Here is a 23,326-nt window from a genome sequence, read left to right as displayed (position 1 = left end):
GGAGAGTTTTTGTAGAACAAGTAAAATTTCATTTGTTTATCACAAATTCCCTTCTGTTTAGTAAGATCTTTGCCTTACTGACATCCAATTTAATCCTCTGGTACTCTTCTTCTCAATTGGTAACAGGATGCATACAACTTACAAAAGAACCCAAGATGAAAATCAAAACCAAACATACTAAAAAGTCATCCTGCACAATCAAGTAAAAAGTCTTCCAATTTGTTTCAATTTTAAAAAAAATAATAAAAATAAAAAATGAGTGATGATCATCGTCAACCTTCGGACCATCACCACGATGAGGGTTCTGCCAATGATGCAATACACGCCAGTGACGATGAAGAGAATACTCATCAATTAGAAAATTTGGAGATGAGAGAATTGAATAGACCTTCTTTGGAAAGAAGTGAAACAGGATCGACTAATCAATATTATGAAAATCGAGTAATGGATGATGCAAATTATTTGTATACTGCAGATGATAGACAACGTTCAAGACAACCATTGATTAACAAGAGAAAAGTGTCAAATTCGATCATAACTTGTTGTACTTGTTGTTGTTGTTGTATCCCAATCGGTATTATTTTACTACTTATTGTTTACTTGTTCGGATTAATGGTTCTTGCACCACAAATTACCACAAATTATCAAGCCAAAGTATCCGAATCGAAAACATCCGGTGCTACCAGTGCTGAGAATATTAGAAAGGGTGTAATTTCCCAAAATGGACTTGGATATGTTTTGATGAAGAATACTTTTAATAAGAAGAGATTTAGTGCCTTGTTACATGTTTATACTGGTTCGGTGAATGAAGAAGAAAGCGAACAAGGTATCAGTCACATGGTTGAACATATGGCATTTGATAATTCCAAGTCATTCAAAGGTAGAGGTGGTGTTTGGAGAAAAATTGAAAACAGCAATGTTGGAGGTTTTAATGCTTTCACTAGTTTTAGAAGTACTGTTTACGAATTATTGGAAAATAAGATTGACGATACCAAGGAAAGCTTTGAAGATATTATGGATATTTTCTTTGCACAAGTTCAACAAAGTGAATATGTAGCAGAATACGTGGAAACTGAGAAGGGAGCTGTTCTTGGAGAAGCCAGAAGGGCCAACAATAGTTATTATCATGCTCTCACTAGAACATTTGAAAATCACGGAGGTAGTACCTTTACTATTGGAAAGAGATTCCCAATCGGAAAGACTGATGTTATTAGAAGTTGGACTGTTAATGATCTCAAGAAATATTACGACAAATGGTACAAGCTTAGCAATATGAAATTATATATTGTTGGCGATTTTGAATTGGACGAATTGGAAAAGATGGTAAAAGAATATTGGTCCTCAAAGGTTTCAACAGTTGAAAACAAACCAGAAGAGGCTAAAATTGGATTTGCAACTCCAGTAGAACCTTTAATTCAAATTGAGGAAGTTAATGGACTCAATGGAATCTTCTTCAATTTGATCACTACAAGCGAATATCAAAGTTATCCTCGTGATTATAACTTTTATAGAAGACAAGTTGGTGATCTCACATTCCAAGTTCTCTATGCCTTACAGGTAATGACCAAGATGACAATGCAATATCCAGACCTTGATCTCACAATTAGAATGGCCGGATGTAGTTTCACAAACGAATTTGCTTTTGGATCAAAGATTGGTATTTGTTCAATTATGACTCCAGGCCCACAACCAGAATTGTCAACTTGGAGAGAAGACTTTAAGATTGGCGTTGAAGAATTGAAGAGTATTGCAGATGAACCATCTTCTGCACTTTTGGTCGCCCTTTCCTATGCCCTTGATTATGTTTTCTCTGCACCAACCTACTTTGCAAACAGCCAAGATTCTACATCCCTCGTTTATGAATTACTTGGTAACGAAGATCCAAAATTTGAATATTTGAACGTGCATGATAATTATGCATCACTTTCTAAATTCTTGGGAGTGAGTTTTGCACTTGGTTCAACAGCTGATCACGTAAAGGCCAATGCCCAATATTTGATTCAAGGTCTGAGTGATATTATTACCAAAGATAAGCCTGTCAAGTATGCAAACATTAGACGTACAACTCAAATGTCTGCCTCTATAATTATGGGTAAATCTGATCCAAAATCAGCCTCCTTTAGACCAACCAAGGAACAAATTGCAAGCTTTATTAATACCATTATTAATTCAGAAAGCAGTAGTTCAACTACTTTGGATGCCAGCACTCTTTCAATGCTTAGTAGTCTTTCAGCATCTCTTCCAAGTATTACACTTCCAACTGCATCTTCTGGATACAAGTTAGTTCAAAAGAAGGATGACTTGTCTCTTTATGTCTATTCTCTCAGTAATGATGTTAGAGTTAATATTAAGAAGTCAGACAGCAAAATGGCCTACCAAAAAGGTCTTGCATACATTGAAATTGTAGCCCTTGGTGGTAAAAATACTGAAAATTCAGATATCAAAGGTGCCTGTACTTTTGTTAATCAAGGATATAATGGTGGTACCAAGTTTGTTGCAAGTACTGTTTCATACTATCCAGAGTCAACAAGTCTTCCAATTTCTTGCTCAGCAGATGTGCTCAGTATTAGTACAACATTGAGTGAGGCCTGTATCAATTATCCAGAATCTTACCTTTCCTACTTGTGTAAAGTAGATAGCACCGATTACAAGAACAAGCTTCTTCTTTTGAGACTTTCTATGAATCCTATTTTCAATAATAACGTTAAGAAAAAGGTTATTACCAAATACCAAAAAGAACTTAACACCGAAATTGATGACCAATTCACATCAGTTTCAACTCTTAATACTTACTCTGTTCAAAAGGTACTCAAGTCTGCATTCCCTGATGAACACAGATTCCATGGTACATCTATTGAAGATCTCAAGAAACTTAATCCACTCTCAGTACAAGAATGGGTTTCCCAACACTTCTCAATTATGAAAGATGGTGAAAAGTTGATCAATAGATTTGAAATTAATATCGTTGGTGATGTCTCTATTGACAACATTATGCCTCAATTAGAGACATGGTTCGGATCTATTCCAGTTAAGCAAAAGCCAACCATTGTCGGTTTTGATCTTTATGATAAGAATCAAGCTTCTAACTTTGAAGTAACATTCCCAAAGACATCTCCACTTGTTAATTCTACCTATTCATGTGAAGTTAACTCCTATGCTGGAGAAAAGGCTCTAGTTACAGCTATTTATCCAATCAAAGGTGCAAATGCTGCCAACCCATCACTCTCAAGAGCTCTCTTGCAACAAGCCTTGCTTTCAGCTTACTCCTTTGAAGTAATTCGTTCACAAGGTGGTTTTTCATATTTTGCCGTCTCTAGAACAATGTCAACTTTGTCTTTGAATGGTTTTGGACTTGCTACAACCATGTTCTTAACTGGTGACTATCCAAACCATAGTCAGGATATTCTCAACATTCAAAGAAGTGTAGAATTTTGGATTTCATCACTCAAGAAAGAATTGGATGAAAATTTCTTTAACGACATCAAAAATCAATACAAGGCAGCAATTGAAAATGATTTGGAATCAGAATATTCGTGGTTTGGAATGATTCGTGGACTTTCTCTCACTGCACCAGCAAGCTACTCACAAGACTTTGTCAGAACCATTGATGATGTTGATATTGTGTCATATCTCAAAGATGCCAACTATGAAAATTTCAAAGATGTCTTTTCCAGTGTTATCAGTGAATATGAAAGAGGATTAACAGCAGCTATGATTGTTTCAAGTTCTAGAAATTCACAATATCCACAATGTTCAAGACAATAAAAATCATCAAAGTTTTATATTTATTAATTACTAAGGAATTTAATAGTCTTCTCAGATAATATCCTATTGAGAGAGAATTTGCTCACAACAACCCATCATTCACATTTTCAGTGTTAAAAAGTGACCTCTAACATGTCAACCATCAAGTGTTTAAATTTTATTTTTTATTATTAAAAAAATGTCTTCTTCCACCACCAACAATAAAGGAGAAGCACTCTCACTTCTCCTTCCACATATTTTCCCATTCCTAACCTATGATGAAATTAACAATTCACTTTTACATGTTTCTTCATCATTTTGTTTGGAATCTTTGCGTTTCCAATATCAAGTTCTTCACACACCAAATCGTTGCTGTTTATTCAATAATATTCTATTTGACGCATCAACAGGAGCACGTATATTTGATTTTAATGATCGTGAAATTATTAGAAAGTCTGTTTTTGAAACTATTTATTCTAGACATTATGGAAATACAAATTCTAATACAACAACAACATCAAATTCTTATAATAGAGAAAATAGACGAGTAACTATTCTGTATACACATATTCCTGCACAATATCAAAATACTGAACCTGTCATTCAAAAATCATTGAATACTACTGACAGTAAGACAAGTGGTGGAAGTGCTTCCTCATCCTCTTCACAATTGTCTTCATCTCAACAACCAAATATTGTCCTCTCTACTGCTGCACTTGCTTTACAACAAGGTGGTTCTCTTCCAGCAAGCAATTCTTCATCATCCTTGTCTTCTCAACAACAATTGCAACTTCAACAACCAAATTCACCAAGTACTCCATTGAAGAATACTTCTTCTAATACTTCTTCTTCTACTAATACTACTGCTACTACTCCAAATGTAGGAGGTAATTCTAGCAATTCTATTGGTAGTGCCACAGGAGGAAATAATTCAAATTTGGTTGGAACTTCTGCAACTCCAGTTCCTAAGGGATTGTGTGGAGATGAAGTTACACATTTGTATCCATTGACAGCTTATAATGACTCTCCTGATTTGTCCTATCAATATACAAATTACAGTTGTTTATATTTATATGATGGACATTATGTGTATATCATGTATGGTAACATTTTGGGTTGTTTTGATTTGTTGGGTTTGTGTGTTAGGTGGAGTGAGCTAATTGATGAGAAATTGCCATCAAGTAGACGTGTGAATTATTTATTTATTAATGCTTTCACACAAACTGAGAATAGTATCATTGTTCAACTTCCACAACAAGTTATTTGTTTTAATAAGAAGAATGGTTTAAAGGTCAATTTGATTGTTAATGATCCAATTACTAAATTTCACATGATTAATGAAAAGAGAGAACGTGTTTCTTGCGTTTCTTCATTCACTGAAGTTAATGGAAATAATAGAAAACAAGATTTCTTTGATGGTATTTGTGTTTTAATTGGTGAGAATATTGTACGTGATAAGAGCATTGATTTCTCCAAACAGACAAGTATTTGGACTGATGAACAAACTAAACAAGTTGGTGAATCAAGAGGAACAAGAACCATTTCAATTCCTGGTCTATCACCAAGTGTAAATGATTCCACTCCAACTAATTCACAAGTTCCACACACTATCAGTACCATTTTCACAAATCCACTCGATACTCAACATGTTGTCTTGTCACCTGTTACAAGTAGTGACATTACCACTACTACTTCTGGAACACAAAGTTTCAAGACAAGTAATAGTAGCAGTAGCAGAAGTACTTCATATGGATTTATTGAAAAGCCAAAGTTATATATTTTTGATGGTAACACTTTAACAGTTAGTGTTTCTGCTTCTGGACAATCAAGAGATAGACAAATGATGTTCAGACCAAAGAAATCTCCAGTTTTCTGTATTGTAAATGAATTTGAAGGTGAAATGAGAATTGTTAATAGAGAAGGAAAGAGAACTCATATTATTAGTATTAAGAAACTTTGTGAAATTCCACAAACCAATTCCTACAGCACTACCAAAAATAAGACCAAGACTTTATTGTTCAAGGATATCACTGATTGGCACTTCCTTGTTGGTGAAAAGAATGAATGGGCAATTATTCAACCAGATATTGGTAGAATTCTCCACATTGATCAATTATTGACTGGTGTTTCACATGATAGAATTATCATTGTTGAAAAGCAAACAAACGAAACCAAGCCAGGTATTCCAAGATTGGACGGTTTCATTTCCATTCAAAAGGACGAAAAAACAATTTCATTCTATGAATTTGTTCAATCTCAAAAATCAGTTCAAGAAGGAACTTTCCAACTCAAGTGGAGTCAACCATTCTCATGGAAGAAGGATGCTCAATTCATGTTTGAATTTTCACATATTCAACATTCCATTTCTTCTCCTCTTTTGAATACTAATGAAGAATCAAGAATAATGGTCTTTTCTAGACAAGTTATTGATCAACGTAGATTCCTCACTATTCAACAACGTGTTGATGTTCAACTGATAGCCATTAATTTGAAGGATGGTGCTGTCAAATGGCAAAAGGTTCATGAATGTTACCATGGAAATGGTGGAGATTTGTCAGAGGCTGAAAAGGGCTTTGACATTTCATTCTGCAAACGTTTCGCAACCAAAAAGACAGACGACAAGACTATTAGTAATCCTCAATTGTGTGTAGTGAGATCTTTCTTCACACCTCTTGTTAAGCCTGATAAGGGTGTTGCTATTTGTTCTGCTTACAGAATTGAAGATGGTGAATTACAATGGACTTACAATGAAAAGAGAAAGGGTGTCTCTGCTGCTGATGATTACATTTTACCATTGGCTCGATCATTGTCTGATAAAGATGATGAAGATAGTGAATCTGACACTGATGATCAAAGTGAAGGAAAGAAAAAGAAGAGGAACAATAAGGAAAAGTCAAATGATGAGAAGTGTTCAGTCATGTAAAAATTACTGAGATCAAAGTCCTTTTCGAATAATATCAATTTTTATAAAAATTACTTAATTATTAAAGTAGTTGCTCATTTTCATAGATAGTGGGAGCTCTTGGAAATAGAGAGGTGAATCGAACATTGCTTAATTGAAGGAATTGCATTAAGAATAACTCTAAATCAATTGAACATCCACCACAAGGTTGAGCACCATATTTCAAAGCTGATACTAGATCAGGGGCATGACAGCGAACCTGATGCTTCAACAATTCCTCATCGTGAATATATTGGCATCCACGTCCAACAACAATTCCTCTAATAAGAATGATGAAATTGTTAAAGCCCTTTCCAGTTGAACTTGGCATTTCAAAACAACCAACTTCTTCATGTGCACTATTTTGAATAATCAAAATGTCAGTATAATCTTTAAAGTAACTTGCTACTTCTCTAAGTGCCATAAATCCACCAAATTCATTTTCTGAACAATTGGCTATCAATAGGGCATCAGCTTCTTTGAATGTGAGCTCCAAAATTTCTGTTTTCTTTAATTTTTCTAGACCCCTTGAGTTATGCTTTGCAATTACTTCCAATCCTTCATATTCTGATATTTCATCAATAATATAGTTCAATAACTCTTTCACCACAGATATTACTTCATGGTAGTGAGAGGCAATAGTCATTCCAAAATTCAATGTTGTTTTTTCGTTCAAGTGTACATGCGTACAGCCATGGTGCTTTTCAAATGCACAAGAAATCTCAAATACTCTATCCAATCCACCATGAATAGCTAATTGTTGATGTAGATGTGAAGAGGTGGTCAATTCAACACTATTACCAAAATAATCAAAAGTAAAACTGGATATATTATTATCACTTTGATTTTTAACAATGTGAGGTGTGTGAATTTCTGTAAAATCTTTCGAATACATATATTCACAAAACTTTCTTCCAATTAAAGATTGCAATTTGAAAATATGATGCATAAAGGAATGTCGCAAGCTGACATATCTCTTAGTATGTAAGGACCTACTCTGCCTCATATCTTCCAATTCATCCAATTCATAATCCAATTTTTGAGCTCTTGATAAACAATAAATCTCTTTCATTTCCAATTCCAACTCTGAAACAGTTTCATTACTCTTACTCTTTCTCATAACAATTATTCCAACAACTTCCACTATTGATTCATGAGGAATTCCTCCAATATATTTAACCATTTCCCTTTCTTGATCATTTTTTGCAAGGAAACATGCCTGTATCGAATGTGAGTTTCTTCTCAACCGAACAAAACATAATTTTCCCTTTTTTACAACTCTTGAAGCTCTTGCAATCAAGCGAATCGTTTCTCCCTCCATTGATTTATTAATTTCCTCAATTCTAATGTCATTAATTCTAATACTGCTGATCGATTGCAACTCATCGGAAGAAGAAAATGGTTTATCTCCATACAAGTGTTGAGTCATTTTTTTTTGATTGGCTTTTGTTAATTGGTTGATCTTGCATACTTTACAATGAGAAAGTTGTGCAATTTACAATCAGCATCTGTTTTGGTGAGCTCATTTGAGAGACTAAACTGGTAATAGTTATCATTGATTTCTTGTTGATTTTGAGCCCAAATTCGTTTTGGATGCGGTGTTACCGTATAAAAAGGTGTATTCTCCAGAGAACCCACTAAACACAAACATCCTCATGAAGATTTTTCTATTTTCAACCTCAATCTTGAAATCGAGTATTTTTTTGCTTCATTTTCACAATTTAACCTGTGAAAGAAAATGAAAATCCACAACAATCAAAAAAAAATTCACACACAATATCTGCTCACGAGATAAATGCCACCGAAAAACAAGAAAAACACAACAGCATCATCTTCCTCGGAATCAGATGAAATCACAATGACTCAAACAGGAACAGGTCTTCACTTGGATTGTTGGCCATATAATTTGTGGGGTAAATTAAAGACAGATTTTACATATGGTCCATTGGATAGATTTAGACCTTTCCAATCGATGGTTTGTTTAACTGATGGATGTGTCAATAGACATAAGAAGGAGGGTGGATTGGAGGTGATTCCTGGATTTGCCTCTGTGTGTGAAAAGTATTTTCCAGCAGTGGATCTAAAATTGAGATCAGCAAGTGAAATGAGAGCTAAATCTCCTTGGGTTAGTTCATATCATTTGAGATTTAATAAGGAGGAGGATAAACCATTATATGAATTGGTGAGGAAAGTTCAAAGAATTCCACAAAATTGGAATCCACCACCTGCTAACAATACTTTAGATCAATTGAATAGTGCAGATGAAATGGTGGAATATGTGAGGAATATTGTAAAGGAGCATGATAGATTGGAATATATTCCAATTAAGAAGGGTGATTATATATTCTTTGATAATAGAACAGCTCATAGAAATTCAGATGCCAATGATATGAATAGACCTAGATCTGTATTTTATCATGCTTACAGTTGTGCTCACAAGGTCAATTATCAAACAATCAAGCAATTGCAAGAAAAGAGAAAACGTTTTGAACATCCAGATGATTTTGGTACTAAATTCAGAATGGAACAACAATTTTTAAAACCAGAAAAGGATCTTGTACCATTAACCCCACTCGGTGAATGTCTTTACAATGAGCAACCTTATCAGAATTTGTTGACTGTTGATGATGAACATCCAGTTAGTGTGATTGATCAGATTTTACAAGAGAATGATCACTTCCTCACTCAAAGACATATTGATTTCTTCCATAGATTTGGATATGTAGTTGTGGAAAATATTGTAACAGATGCTGATTGTGATCAACTTCTTGTAGAATTATGTCATTATTCCACTCTTGCAGGCTGTCCAATTAGTGTCAATGGTAAATCAGTTTCACAAAATCAATTCGCAAAAATTGGAGGAAATTTTGGAGCCATGGTTGAATTCTACTATTTACCAATGCAACAACAATTGAGAATGAGTCCAGCTCTCTACACTGCGACTGTCAAGCTATTAACAAATACTTGGTGTAGTACAACTCCAAATGCTTGGAATGTTCCATACGAATGTCCACTAGCTCCACACATTGATCCTAGAAAGTTATGGCTTTATGTAGATAGAATGAATTTCAGATTACCTGATCAATAAATCTATTTCTCAAACCTCAAATTTCTGTTATTCAGTTTTGTGGAATTGATTTAATTACACCATCTACAAAATCACTGAATGCATTCACCACTTTCGAAGATCTCATATTATGATCAAATGTATGAATTGCCCATCTATCCTCTGGTAAATTCCAATTTTTAATTTCCAAAATGTTATTCACAATTTCATCTGTTTGTAAATGATAAGGTAAATCCACCTTTGAAGAAATAATCAATAATTTACAATTTAATTCCAATACCATTTCCATAATTTTATGAAATTGTTCCCTAACCTCCTCAATTCTGTCCTTATCACCCGAATCAAACAGAAAAACAATCAACTTGCAATCAACAACAAGACTATTCCAAAATTGATATAACACTCTCTTTGATACATGACTCATAATATTACAATCAAATATTGTAAAATTAAATATTGCATCAATATTCTTATTATTTGATGCTAGATGAATATTTTCCATCTTGCGATGATATAAAATATTAGAAGTTATTGTCTGACAATATCTGAGAAGTGTAGTCTCACCTCCACGAATTATTTTTGAAATAAAAGTTGATTTTCCGTGAGCATCCAATCCAGTGATCACCACATGAAGCGTCGGAGGTTCTGTTGTTTGTTGTTGTCCCATTTTTTAAGATGAGTTTACAATTACTTGTTTACGGAATTTAACATTAATTTTGTAAACAATCAGATTTGTTTCCAACCAGATTCACGTTTTAATTCAAGGACAAATTTTGCTCATCCCATGGGTTTTGTACTGCATGCAGTAATTTTGCACGGGTGGCCGACTCCAGCGATTTTTTTAGAAGTCTCCTTCAGGCCACCCAAATTTTTTAAAAAAATTACAAGTCAGTCTACTCAAAGTTTAATACGAATTACACTGCATCTTCCTTTACAATTTACACAAAGTTCTGAACAACTCCTATTATTCTTAGTACAGCTACACTTATTGGTAAGACAGCCACATTTATCCAATGAATTTTCATCATATCTACACCCACATTTAATAGGAATCCGTTTTGGGTCTCGTGTCGTTTTTACTGATTTCCTATCTGTTGAATCTGATTTCGTTCCAATAGTCTTTTGTTTGACTTTTTTGACTGGTGGTGAATTCTCTGTTTCAGAAATTAATTCATTTCTTTTTCTTTTGAGTTTCTTTTGAGTTTAGGTGTTGAAATTGAGTCCAATAAATTTGAAAAATTATTTTTAAATAATTTTCTCAATAAATTCTTTACAAATATTTGCGTGATAATTCCATCAATAAGAGAAGGTAATAAGCTATTCCATGATGTATTCAATGATGGCATTCTGTCATGGTACTTTCGTAATGAATTTCTATACAATTTTCCACAAGAAGGGCATGTACATTGTCTAGATGATATTGTAATTGGTTCGGAATGGGTGAATAAACGACCATCACGAATAAAAACTTTCTTTCCAATTAAATTAATCAATTTTACATCACCAATTCTTTTTAAATCAATACCAGGACAAATACTAGAGAGATCATCATTCTTGTTCTATTAGCTAGCTATTCAAGCTTATTTTTGATCGTAGCATGAACTTGCTTTGGCTTTGGTGGCATTTTTTGAATTTCTACTAAGTTAAAAATTTACCACTGGTCCAGCAAGAATTTCAATGTTTTTTCGTATCTAGTTTTTATTCTTAATGATTTACATCTCCAACAATATACGAAACAAAAATAAATTACAATTACAATCTTTCTGATTCGGGTTTTTTTAAAATACTGAAAAATAAGGAAGATAAATTGACAAAAACATAAGATTTGAATCCTGAAACACTAAATCATTAACAATTTATATTATTTTGCTTGATTATCATCTTTATATAATTTAACATTAACCATGAAAAAAATTGGTTAATTATTTCTTGAGAATATTGAAAATTATATTCCAAATATAGTAGTTAAAGTTTAATAGATAAATATTTAAAAATACAAGGTTTTAAATAGCAAATAATTGATACATTACTTTCTGGTATGTATACAATATAATTCAGAGAGATTACCATATGAAATTTAGAAAATGTGGTTTTTAAGCTGTTGTAATTAAAATTGTAATTTTTCAAAATGACAAATTGATTATTTACTCGTGAAATACAACAATTGAAAACATTACAATTCATGAATAGTAGTTTATATATGACCGTTACGTACTGTTAATTTTATGTGGTGTGATATTATATATATCGTTGGAAGTCAACTTGGCCCATGTTTTCCCAGTGACGATTTCAGGCCATTTTGAATATGCGTGTAATTTTGAGAGGCGACTATCGGCGGGTAATTGCGGGACCAAAGAATTTGCCCCAGCTTTTTGGTTCTAACTTGTTTCCATTATCACCTTATTTGGTACAGAAAATAGTATCCGGAGACAAACCTCTAATCGACATCCAAATGAATTCGAGTTGAATTGGTCATAAATATGAAAATTTAGATCAACACCAATTAATCATAATCAAAAAAAAAACAAAAAATGAAAGTATCGACTGCAGTTGGTTCAGCTTTCGTTTTGGTCAGCTTGCTCTATTTCCTTGGATTTGTTTCCTGTTCAAGAATTCCAGAAAGATTCAAAATCTTGCCAACCATGCCAATGAAAGAAAATCCAAGACTCCCACTTGCTTTCATCGCCAGCAATGTGACTGTATCCTATGCAGACACTAACTTGAAGTTTACCAATGCTACTTATTATTATGATTATTATAATAGAGCTGAGAGAATTGACTTGTTCAATGTAAACACAACCTATCTCCCAGAACAAACCATTATCAATATTTATGGTCCGTCTTCACTCAGAGTCAAGGTTGATACCTATCTCATCAAATACAAAACCATTCAAGTTGGCGGTGGAACTGTCATTTCTTTGAATTGTACAAAAACAAGAGACTTTTGGCAATTTGGTTATGGTATGGACGATATGCCAAATTGGAGCTTGTCTAAGGATTCTGCATATGTCAGAGAAGAGTTTGATGGTAAATTAAAGTATCAATTGTGGCAAGGTCAATATAATGGCGAATCTAACTCTTACAGAATTGTAACAGATACCAGAGATGAATTTGCAAGACTTTTATATGGAATGGATGATATGGTTCAATTGAAGATTGATGGCAGCCAAGGTCCATTCACTGCCAATCCTCAAAATTTCAATCCACAATTATTTGGTTGTTAATTGCAATTTGTATACAAATGTTATAATAAACAGAGTAGTACAACAATTAATAGTCATTTTTTGTTGTCATATCTGTGGAGTTTTTTTGTAAATGAATTAAATTTCCAAAGCATCAAAGACCTTCATCAAAGCTGTTCAATGATGTTTGAAACTATTTACAATTAACTCAAGTTCATCCTCAATTATTTTAAAAAAAACTCAAACAAGTTAGCTAACAAATTCTAGCCTTTGAGAACTTTAAAAATTGATCATCAAATATATATCCAATAACACAATAAAAAGATGTCTGAAGTTCCGATGATGGAATTAAGAAGTGCTCAGTGGTGGTCCGAATATTGGCAAGAAAATTATGTAGAAGTTCTTGCTTGTCCTAGAAAGTATGATTTGGGTGGAGGAGAAAGAAATGCTAAGGGAACAAGTAGAGCCCAAGTTGGTAGAATAAATTCCCGAACTGAGAATACAAGTACTAGACAAGGCTTCTTTACGAGTAGACAAACTGTGGACAAGGAAGCCGAAAGATATTCATTCCTTACGAAAGATCAAGCTCCAGAAGAAGAAGAGGAAGATGATTGTGGAGAATGTGAAGATCTTTTTGGTGATGAAGATGAAACATTAGCAAAACCAAAGGAATATCCATGGATTGGCTCTATCACAAATAGAGTAATTTCAATTCCAAGAAATACGAGTGAAAAATCCAAGTTGATTGATCCATTATTTGAGGAAAGTGGAGCTGTGTTTGTTGCAACTCAGATTTCTTACAGTTCAGGTGGTAAGAGTGGTTCTGCAGATGGTGCATTCTCATCAACAATTGTTGGATCTCAAGATGAATCCTATTTCGAACAGAGACAAGCTAGAGAAAGAGCATCTGGAGTTGACAGTTTCGAAAAGAATATCAGACAATTCTTCTCAACACTTCTAAATGATTGGTGGTGTTCTGCAAATGATTCCTCTGAAAAGCTACTTGTCAATCATTCAAGCATTGCAAGAAAAAAGAAAGCTGGCAGAGATCGTTATGGACCTACCTATCAAGAAGAAAATATTGAAATATTATCAGTCACTTATGAATCAGAAGGAAAAGAACCAATCACAATATGTACATTCATTAAGGATCGTTCATACTATGGTTAAAGAGAATTGTAAACTTCACCTTTCTTCAAGCTTTAGAATTGAAAGAAAATCTAAAGAAAATCTAAAAACTTCTCAATACCCTTTCCACTAAAAGCAAGTTGTAAATATGAAATTTCTATTGTCCTCTTCTGGTTTGCTTCCTTTTTGATAGTTATCATAAAAGAGGCGAAATTAAAATCCCATCAACAGCAATTAATAGAAAAAAAATGATCAAAAGAACTTTGCTTAATAGAACCAGCAGCAGTCTTCCTTCACTCTTGTTGAAGAGGTTTAATAATAGCGGAATGATCAAATCAACTGGTAGTGCTGCTCTTGTCAATAATTTTTCATCGGTGATGAATCGTTGTTTGGAGGAAAAGAAACCAGCAGCTGCAGAGGAAGATGTTAGCAAATATTTAAAGACTTTTAATATTACATCAATTTCCGAAGAAGGTTCCCTAGTTGTTTCTACAGCAGGTACTTGTCCAAGTGTTGCAATCAATATGGATGAACCAATTACTTTAGGAGGAACAAATCAAGGTCCTACTCCATTGGAATTGTCGTTGGCATCATTGTCTGGTTGTGAAATAATAACTGCTCGATATGCTGCTAGAGGCATGAAGATGCAAATCAAATCAATTTCCTGCACCAAAATGTCGGGTGTTTTAGATGTCAGAGGATTGAGAGGTGTGGCTGGTGTTCCTGCTCACTTTAAATCAGTCGATATGGTATTTGAAGTTGAAACTAATGAATCGAACGAAAGAATTGACACCTTAAAAGAAAGAGTTGAGAGATCTTGTCCTGTATTCCAAATGTTCAAAGCTGCCAATGTTACAATGAATTGTGTATGGAAGAGAAAGGATTAAACTGTGGAACTGTCACATTCTGTGGTAGATTAATTTATTGGAGTAATGGAAGTATAAACGATTATTTTTTATTTCCTCGAGAATATTTTCCTTAACATGAAGGTTAGTTTGCCTTCACTCAGATATGTCAGCATTGTTGAAATTTTAACAGGATTGAACATGTTGATATTTTGTAAAATAATACTACAAATTAGAATAATGAATTAAATATTTATATCTTAATTGAAGAGTTTCATGAATGAAGAGAAGACCATTCCTAGAATTGATTGAGCAAATGGTATGTATGAAACGACATACCAAGCCAAACTAACTGTTTGAACAATAACCAAAATGATAATAAAAATGGCAAGTGGCATAAAGAAAACACACAACAATGTCAATATCATTGATCCAACAAAAAGTGCTGATGGAATAGCTCTTTCAGGTTTTGACATATTCTTGAGTTGTGCAGCTGGTCCAACAAGGAATAAAGTGGATGTAAGGCATAACAAATTACCAAATGTGTAGAAGAATGCAAAAGCACCAGAAGCAAATAAGATGGATGGTAAAAATCCAAGTGCAATCAGAATACACAACAATCCAAATCCTAATGCCATAAAGAATCCATACATTCTTTGTTTGGCAGATAAAGTTACCATACCATCAACGTCCTTTGAAAGTCTACCAATAAAAGAATTATCATTTTCATCAATAGGTGGTTGAGTTTCAAAGAATTGAGATGTCAATGATGACCACTTGTCATTTGTTTGAGTTTTGAGGGATGAAAAGGTAGAAGAGAGTGAGTCCAATAAATTATTTTGTGTTGATGATACAGGAGAAGGAGATTTAGTCGAGGAGGTCTTTGAAGAGAATGACTTGGCCAATGGTCCGTCATCTTCTTCAGTTGGTTTGTTATTTTCGGAGAAGAGTTGTGTCTTGATGTTAGAGAAAGTTGAATCAAACCAAGATCCGGCAGTGGAAGCCTTCAAAAATGATGACCCCTTCTTCAATGATCCAATAAGTGATTCTTCATCTTCCTCTCCACTGGAAAAGTCTTGATTTCTTATCAGTGATCGTTTTTCCATCATTTTGTTTTGTGTTGGTGAGGAAGCAGTGGTAGAAGCTGGTTGAAGGCTTTGAGTGGTTGGTTGGGATTTTTTTAACGTGTTATTATTCATCACCACAGCGCTGGATGATGACAAGTCAACATTGACAAAGTCATTGTTACTGGCGGTGGTGGTAGAGGTAACAACGGATGATGATGGTGGTGCCTTCTTTGACTTGTTGGTGGTTGGAAGGGTTGTTGTTGTGGTGGCGGTTGTTTCATCTTGCTTGAAAGTATTCTCCAAGGATTTTTGAACGGAAGAAGTCCAAGTTGAGAAGGAACCAATCCATTCATTTACCTTGTTGGAGACTGCATCAGAATCAATAATTGAATTATTTGATGATGCAAAAGTAGTTGTAGATTTTGGGCTGCTTTCGGCCCTTCTGTGTTGTTGTTGTTGGTTGAGGGTTTGAAGCATATTGTTGTTGAAACCTTTTTTTACTATTAATATTGAATTGCGTCATGGATGATGTTTCTTCATAATCAAATGGACGTTGAGGGAGCTAAATTTACTTGTTCGTGACGACAACGCCGACAAATGTCCAACTAGTCATGTCACTTGGAAAGTAAAAGGAAAGCTATTTGAAAAGTTTTGGAGTAGCCTCATTGTGGATTCTAGTAGGGAAGGTGGAAAAATAAGGAAGTGTTTGGTAAATGGATAATGATCAATTGAGGCGATGTTTTGGTTTGTAAAGTGGAATTATTTGAATATTTTACTTTTTATTCAAAATGAAATGTGCTGCTCAACTGTATGGATGAACTCTCAGTTTACAATTTTGGAATTAAATTCGAAAAAGATATTTTCCAAAATAATTAAATTTCTTTTAGAATTATTCAAATTGAATTTGTACAGAAATAAATTAGTTTATATTTTACATCTTGTTTGGAGTTTGTGCAGTGTGTCCATAGGAAATATTAGATTGAGAAATGTTATCCAAATTATTATTGTTATTATTGAATGCATTCACAGAAGAAAAATCATCATTATAAGCTCCTGATTTCCCTATTGATGTTTCAAATTTTAAAATTTTTGCCTTCTTGTTGTTAATTTCAATTCTCTTTCTTTCAGAATACAATGATCCTTCATAATTTAGAGGCGAATGAAATGATGACATGCAAATAAGTTTAGACATGTTTGTCTTAATTTCCGATAATGTATCATAATAATCAGAGATATTGTCTTTACAATCACTAATTGCTTCATCCACAGACATATTTTCTCTTGTGGCTTTTGTTAATGATTCAATAAAAGTCATTCCTAGTTCCAACAAGTATAAAACACGATCTTTTTCTCTTTGTAAGCTGGCAAAATTAGGATGATCCACCAAAAGGTATTCCTTTTCTGAAGGATTGACATCATCTTCGTCATCACTTGATTCAATTTCCACAGCTCCATCATCATTTGTATCCATATTATCCTCATTTCCTGTCATTACCGAAGCAGAATCATTTTGAATTTCTTCCTTTAATTGATTTTGTTCCATCAAATTACCATTCAAATCCGATGATGATATTAAAGTTTGATTATTGTTCATTTTTTATTAATATTAATTATTAATATTTTTCAAATAATTTTTAAAATAATTTTTTTTGAAATTCGCTTTATGGTGATGATTCAATCTCGAGGTGTATTGTTATTATTAATATCTATTATTATTATCATCATCATTTCTTTGTACTCCAAGAGAGAGAATGGATTGCCAAATTAATTAGCACACAAATTGCATCATACAATATTCTTTTCTCTCTCTGAAAAAGATTCCTTCCTCATTTTAATCATCATCGGTAAGCAACAGCACTCTCCAAGAATCACCTCAAGATAAATTTAAACTTTGTCGTGAAAAAAATGTCTACTCACAACAACCAAAACAATTCCAAACCTTCTTCTGGTAATTCAAAAGGAGGCTATCAATCTTCTTCAGCTTCTTCCCATTCTCAAGGAGCCTCTCATCATCAACCAAGAGGTGGTTCTTCGTCTGGTAGAGGAGGCTCAAGAGGTGGTGGCAACAGAGGAGGTTCTTCAAACAACAGAGGTGGTAGAGGCGGTGGTAGAGGAGGATACCAAGGTTCTTCAAACCAATCCTACCAAAGTAATAATAACACTAATACAAATACTACTTATACACCTCCTGCCAACTACGAACCTCCTGTTGTAGTCCAACAATCTTATAATAATCCTTCACTCAATTCTGTCAGAAATGCTGATATTGGTAATCACATTCAAAGAACAGCCAGTGCTCCACCAGCTATTTCTGAACATACACCTCGTAAGTTATTTAAATTGAATTTTATTTTTATTAATAATATTAATAATTTGATGAATAATATCATTTAATCGGATCATATACAGAACATAACCACAGCAAAATACCTGAACACAAGACTTATGTTAAAAACACTTATCCACAACATCAACAACCAATCTTCTATCCACAGATGCAACCAGCTATGGGATATCCAATCCCACCTGTTGGTTATCCACCTTATGGTTATCCTAGTAGTGAACCAAAGAGTACAACTTCTAGTGAGATTGTTAAACCAGCAAGATCGTCAAAGATTGTAATTGCTGACCCAAAGAGTGGTAAAGAGGTTAATATTCTTGATGATAAGTCATCAAATGAAACAGCTTCAACTACTGAAGCTACAACAACATCAACAACAACAACACCAGTAACAATATCAACAACTACTGAAACTACTGAAACTGCAACAACAACAGCTACTACTGAACCAATTGTTGAGGAAGCTCCAAAACAAACTGAGGAAGCTACACCAGTTGAAGAAAAACAAACTGAACTGGAAACACCACAAACACCAATTAGTGAATATACTGAAACTCCAACAACACTTGAAGGTGAAGAAACCTTTGATAATTCTAAATCTTCAGATATTGATGAAGATAAAGTCATCAAGGAAGATCCAAGCGAAATCGACGGAATGGAAGATTCTAGTGAAGAGGAAGAGGAAGAAGGAGAAACCGAACCAAGTAGCAAGGTTTACTCTAGAGATTATCTCCTTAAATTCAGAGATGTTTGCACTGAAGCTCCAGAAAAGCTTAAAGGTATGGGTGAAATTTTCCTTATTTCAAAGGGCGCTTCATCATCAATGGCTATGGCTGGTGGATTCAACAAAGGTGGTCAAGGTAGAGGTGGTGGACGTGGCGGAGGCCAAGGTGGAAGAGGTGGTACCACTCGTGGAGGAGCCAGTTCAAGAGGAGGACGTGGTGGATTCGAAAATAATAGAGGAGGTGCTCGTGGTGGAAAAGGAGCAACAAATAGAAAGCAAGGTTCTTATGAAAAGCTTTCAAAGTCTCAAAATGCCTTGAAATTGTCAAAGGATAAGCCTGAGGATGAAGTCATTGTTGATGAAGTTAAATTTATTCTTAACAGATTGACACCTGAAAACTATGAAAGACTTAAGATTGAATTCTTAAATGCTTGTATTAAGAAGCCAGGTGATGAAGCTGTTTTGAATGGTATTATTGATCAAATTTTCATTTTCGCTATTAACCTTCAAAACTTCTCTGCTCTCTATGCCAAGTTGTGTGCTGATTTAAGTAACGAACTTAAGGAAAGAATTGGAGAAGAAAATACTAAACAATTCAAGAGATTGTTATTGAACAAATGTCAAAAAGAATTCGAAAATGAAAAGAAGGAAGAACTTGAAAAGGCAGCTCAAGTTGGCTTGAGCCCTGAGGAAGTTGAAGAAAAGGAATTCTTATTGAGAAAGAAGAAAGTTGGTAACATGATTTTCATTGGTGAACTTTATTTGCAAGATATGCTTAGTGAAAAGATTATGCATGAAGTTATCAAGAGATTGCTCGTTAATCCAACTCCATATCCATCTTCTGATGATATTGAACTTTTGTGTCGTTTATTGACTACTATTGGTAGCAAATTGGATCATGAAAAGTCAAAGAAATATGTCAATTATTACTTTGGTAAAATGGAAACCCTTGCTCAAGATAAGGATAACCTTGCCTCTCGTCTCAGATTTATGCTTAGAGATGTTATTGATATGAGAATTAATAACTGGGTTGCCAGAATTGAAAAGACAAAGGCTACCAAGACTAGACAAGAAGCCAGAGATGATGCTGTTAAGCAACAAATGGATCAAATTAAGAAGATTGAAAAGCATCACCACAATAGAAAGACAACTGTCAAGACTAAGACTGTATACAATAATAATAATAATAATAATAATAATAAGCAATCTGGTTTGCAAGCTGAAAGATACAGAAAGATGGATGCTAAGAAGACTTTGGCTCCAGGTGGTGGTAACTTGATCACAAAGGCTCCATCTCCAACTCAAAGCAAGAAGGATTTGAATTCTTTCTCACTTTTGGAAGATGAAGAAGAAAAGGAACCAGTCAGTGAAGAAGAAGAAGAAGAAGTTATTGAAGAAGTTGAAGTTGTTCCAGAAGAAACTGAAGAACAAATTAAGGAAACAACTGAAAAGACCAAGAGAATTATTAATAACTTCTTTGAAGAAGGAGAGATTGAAGATACAATTGAAACTATCACCAAAGAAAACTTGTTCAAATCACACCACTTTGCTAAGACTCTTGCCCTCTGTGCTTGTGAAAATAGTAGAGATGCTGAACTCAGCGATTGTGTCAAGTTGTGCAAGAGATTGACTCAAGGTGCTGAACCACTTGTTACTGAGACAGTTTTCGTTGATGGCTTGATTTCATACTTGCTTTCATCTGTCCAAGAAGAAACATACGTTGATATTCCAGAGTTGTTCCCATATACTGGTAAACTCTTTGGTAGACTCCTTTTCGAAAAAGTTTTGCCTTTTAACTGTTTGTACGATATTTTGGTTACAGTTGTTTTGGATGAAGATGCTCCATTGCAAGAAGAACACGCATTTGATATTCTCAAGAATGTTTTTGCTTCTGTCAAGTCTGAATGTGAATTAAATGATGATTTGAAGAAGATTCTTGCTAACTATGAAGATGAACTTGAAAACCATCTTGTTTTGAGTGAGGTTGAAGCTGGAAAGCACTTGGTAAATAGTGTCATGGATATTATGAACGTATTGAAGCCAAATGGTGATTACTACTCCAAATTCTGCGAATTGGTTGAAGAAAACTGTTATGGATGTTTTGAACCATCTGTCTTCTTCAATAAGAAGATTAACGAAAAGGAAGAAGTTGATGATTACATTAATTTATTGTCTATCGAACAAATCATCTCTGGTATCCTTAATTCATCATTGCATGAAGATCCAGTTCAAAACGTTGAATCATTCCAAGCATTACTGAAGGATCAAGTCAAGGAAAAGCTCGAAGATGGAGATGAAATTACAATTTTGGGTATCAGTCAATATGCCTGTTTTATTCGTAATAAGTTTGAAAGCATTAAGCCACTCCTTACACAGTTGGTAGATATGGGACTTTTAACACCAAAGCACTATGAACAATACAAGTCAGGCGAACTTGCTGAAGAAATTGATCAACCAGGGTATGATGAAGTCAAAGGATTTTTGTAAACATTAAATTTAAATATCTTTAAAACAAAATAGATGGTTTCAAATGTTATTTTTAAATCAAACAATAGAATGCTCCACACCCAACTCGAAAGTTTAGATAGGAGCTTTAAATATATCGAGCATTTCAGTTGAAAATCGATCAGATTTATTGTGTGGCCTACTTGAGGATGGCATATTTTGAATTTTACTTAGTTAGGAAATTACACTAGACCTATAGTCGGTTTTTATTTAGTTGATACTCTCATACCACAACTCAAAATCCCAACAAATTGGTTGACAGTCGAGTTTTTTTCCAAATCTATGGTAAGGAATGACCAAGCCAGGATGTGATATGGTAAATCTTTCTCTTAAAATCCAGGCGAGGGCACTGCTTCCTTGGAAATAATATCCTACTGTTTCGAAATACTCTTTTTCATCCATTATTAGTTTGGCACACTTTCGAATAGTTTCATATTGTTTGTTTGACGGCAAATATCTAAGAATATAAGGATCAAACATCATTTTCACCTCAGTAACCTTTTCTGCTAGAAAAGGATATCTTTTTACGAGTGCTCTGACATTATCCCGATTAGAATTTTTAATAATAAATGTTGCAGCTTCAATTGTTAATTCTATTGGATTTTGAATTATTTCCATTATAAGAGAATGATTTTCCTTGATTGCATTCCATTGGTAATACGATAGATAGTTGGAAATGATCATATTACTTCTCAATGCCTTAATGATTGCTTCATTATCAATGCACTCTCTTTTAGCCAAGATAAGTGCCCTATAAGAAATATCGAGATATTTCCATAAATCTTTCCTGTTGGTTATTAAATTTGAATTGATTAATTCAGAGTCAGAAACTTGATTCGAATTGAGAATAATCTGGATTAGTTGAGAGTATCGAGAGTCTGAAGGGTTGAGGAAATAGATTGCTCTCCAATAGTTTGATACCATACTGGGTGCATAATTCATTCTAATTGAAGGATCCAATCTTTCGAATAGTTTTAGCTTGTTTTCACATGTTCTCAAAGATATTTCGTATAAATCATTTCTCTTTCTCCACTCTCCAGTAAGGTATAAAAACACATCTCCACATTTTTCAATAGCTCTTTTTAAGAATTGTTCATCTCTTCTGAGATTATATGGAACATATTGGAAAGCAGATACATTATTTCTTATGGCTTCCAATAATAATTCTTGATCAAAAAGTAAATCAGGATGAGCATAATAAAGTAATAAACCATTTTTCTGTACACTCTCCATCATAAACTCTCTATTGTTTCTCATCTCTACAACAACTGGAATAGTTGCATCTGATCTTTCAGTTTCTTTTTCACAAATTATTTCATCGTTATTTGTTGATTGTTTAACACTCAATAAGGAGCCATGTTTTGAACCAACATAATCTGGTACAAATATCGAATCCATACCCCATATCCATTTCGATCCCTCCTCTTCCAATGGTAGTTTCTTAGAGTATACATAGGGAGCTTTACTAATTTTGCAATACTGTCCATTAAGGTTTGGTTGTTCAATACAATATTCCAGAGGTGTAATGATGGAATATTTGAATAGATCTGCCTCCATACACCAGTGCTTTAATAATTTGGATTGGTTGTCTGTTGTTGATTTGAGGAGTGGACTGAAAATGGAAGTATCCAAATGGATTACAACAAGTTCTTCTTCTAACATATCTTCTTGTTCAATAATTTTCATGTTTTGTTGTTTTTTTTGTTTATAAATTTATGTTCCAAGTTTATATTTGGTTTTGAAGGAGAAAAATTTGCAGCAGCAAGTTTTTTTGGATTTGCT

General features: G+C 33.9%; 10 protein-coding genes across 10 annotated transcripts; 6 read left to right on the top strand and 4 right to left on the bottom strand.

Annotated features, from left to right (window-relative positions):
• Window positions 1–255: 255 nt before the first annotated feature.
• Window positions 256–6,727, top strand: NAEGRDRAFT_59350 (uncharacterized protein; the record flags this gene model as incomplete). Its single annotated transcript, XM_002671834.1, has 2 exons — window positions 256–3,724; window positions 4,155–6,727. 2 exons carry the CDS (start codon window positions 256–258, stop codon window positions 6,665–6,667), a joined length of 5,982 nt encoding a protein of 1,993 aa, XP_002671880.1. The 3' UTR covers window positions 6,668–6,727.
• On the bottom strand, window positions 6,693–8,114 carry NAEGRDRAFT_81399 (aspartyl-tRNA synthetase; the record flags this gene model as incomplete). The annotated part of the gene is made up of 1 exon (XM_002671768.1): window positions 6,693–8,114. The coding sequence occupies one exon, from the start codon at window positions 8,112–8,114 to the stop codon at window positions 6,729–6,731; it is 1,386 nt and encodes a 461-aa protein (XP_002671814.1). The 3' UTR covers window positions 6,693–6,728.
• A 366-nt stretch (window positions 8,115–8,480) lies between these two features.
• Window positions 8,481–9,773, top strand: NAEGRDRAFT_73077 (uncharacterized protein; the record flags this gene model as incomplete). The annotated part of the gene is made up of 1 exon (XM_002671833.1): window positions 8,481–9,773. One exon carries the CDS (start codon window positions 8,481–8,483, stop codon window positions 9,771–9,773), a length of 1,293 nt encoding a protein of 430 aa, XP_002671879.1.
• A 2,510-nt stretch (window positions 9,774–12,283) lies between these two features.
• On the top strand, window positions 12,284–12,976 carry NAEGRDRAFT_73076 (uncharacterized protein; the record flags this gene model as incomplete). The annotated part of the gene is made up of 1 exon (XM_002671832.1): window positions 12,284–12,976. One exon carries the CDS (start codon window positions 12,284–12,286, stop codon window positions 12,974–12,976), a length of 693 nt encoding a protein of 230 aa, XP_002671878.1.
• A 200-nt stretch (window positions 12,977–13,176) lies between these two features.
• Window positions 13,177–14,213, top strand: NAEGRDRAFT_81398 (uncharacterized protein). The gene has a single exon (XM_002671831.1). The coding sequence runs from the start codon at window positions 13,259–13,261 to the stop codon at window positions 14,102–14,104; it is 846 nt and encodes a 281-aa protein (XP_002671877.1). The 5' UTR covers window positions 13,177–13,258; the 3' UTR covers window positions 14,105–14,213.
• A 175-nt stretch (window positions 14,214–14,388) lies between these two features.
• NAEGRDRAFT_52621 (uncharacterized protein) lies at window positions 14,389–14,949 on the top strand (the record flags this gene model as incomplete). The annotated part of the gene is made up of 1 exon (XM_002671830.1): window positions 14,389–14,949. The coding sequence occupies one exon, from the start codon at window positions 14,389–14,391 to the stop codon at window positions 14,947–14,949; it is 561 nt and encodes a 186-aa protein (XP_002671876.1).
• A 197-nt stretch (window positions 14,950–15,146) lies between these two features.
• On the bottom strand, window positions 15,147–16,471 carry NAEGRDRAFT_81397 (uncharacterized protein). Its single transcript, XM_002671767.1, has one exon. The coding sequence runs from the start codon at window positions 16,449–16,451 to the stop codon at window positions 15,168–15,170; it is 1,284 nt and encodes a 427-aa protein (XP_002671813.1). The 5' UTR covers window positions 16,452–16,471; the 3' UTR covers window positions 15,147–15,167.
• Window positions 16,472–16,880: 409 nt separating this feature from the next.
• On the bottom strand, window positions 16,881–17,668 carry NAEGRDRAFT_81396 (uncharacterized protein). Its single transcript, XM_002671766.1, has one exon. It carries the CDS (start codon window positions 17,566–17,568, stop codon window positions 16,906–16,908), a length of 663 nt encoding a protein of 220 aa, XP_002671812.1. The 5' UTR covers window positions 17,569–17,668; the 3' UTR covers window positions 16,881–16,905.
• Window positions 17,669–17,874: 206 nt separating this feature from the next.
• On the top strand, window positions 17,875–21,552 carry NAEGRDRAFT_59345 (uncharacterized protein). The gene is made up of 2 exons (XM_002671829.1): window positions 17,875–18,300; window positions 18,384–21,552. Exons 1-2 carry the CDS (start codon window positions 17,880–17,882, stop codon window positions 21,524–21,526), a joined length of 3,564 nt encoding a protein of 1,187 aa, XP_002671875.1. The 5' UTR covers window positions 17,875–17,879; the 3' UTR covers window positions 21,527–21,552.
• A 202-nt stretch (window positions 21,553–21,754) lies between these two features.
• Window positions 21,755–23,230, bottom strand: NAEGRDRAFT_52617 (uncharacterized protein; the record flags this gene model as incomplete). The annotated part of the gene is made up of 1 exon (XM_002671765.1): window positions 21,755–23,230. One exon carries the CDS (start codon window positions 23,228–23,230, stop codon window positions 21,755–21,757), a length of 1,476 nt encoding a protein of 491 aa, XP_002671811.1.
• Window positions 23,231–23,326: the final 96 nt, after the last annotated feature.

The sequence above is a fragment of the Naegleria gruberi genome (assembly GCF_000004985.1).
Source record: "Naegleria gruberi genomic scaffold NAEGRscaffold_58, whole genome shotgun sequence".
In the NCBI taxonomy this organism is placed as follows: Eukaryota; Heterolobosea; class Eutetramitea; order Acrasida; family Naegleriidae; genus Naegleria; species Naegleria gruberi.
The sequence above is the reverse complement of the archived record's forward strand: the minus strand, read 5'-3'. Positions and strand labels throughout refer to the sequence as shown.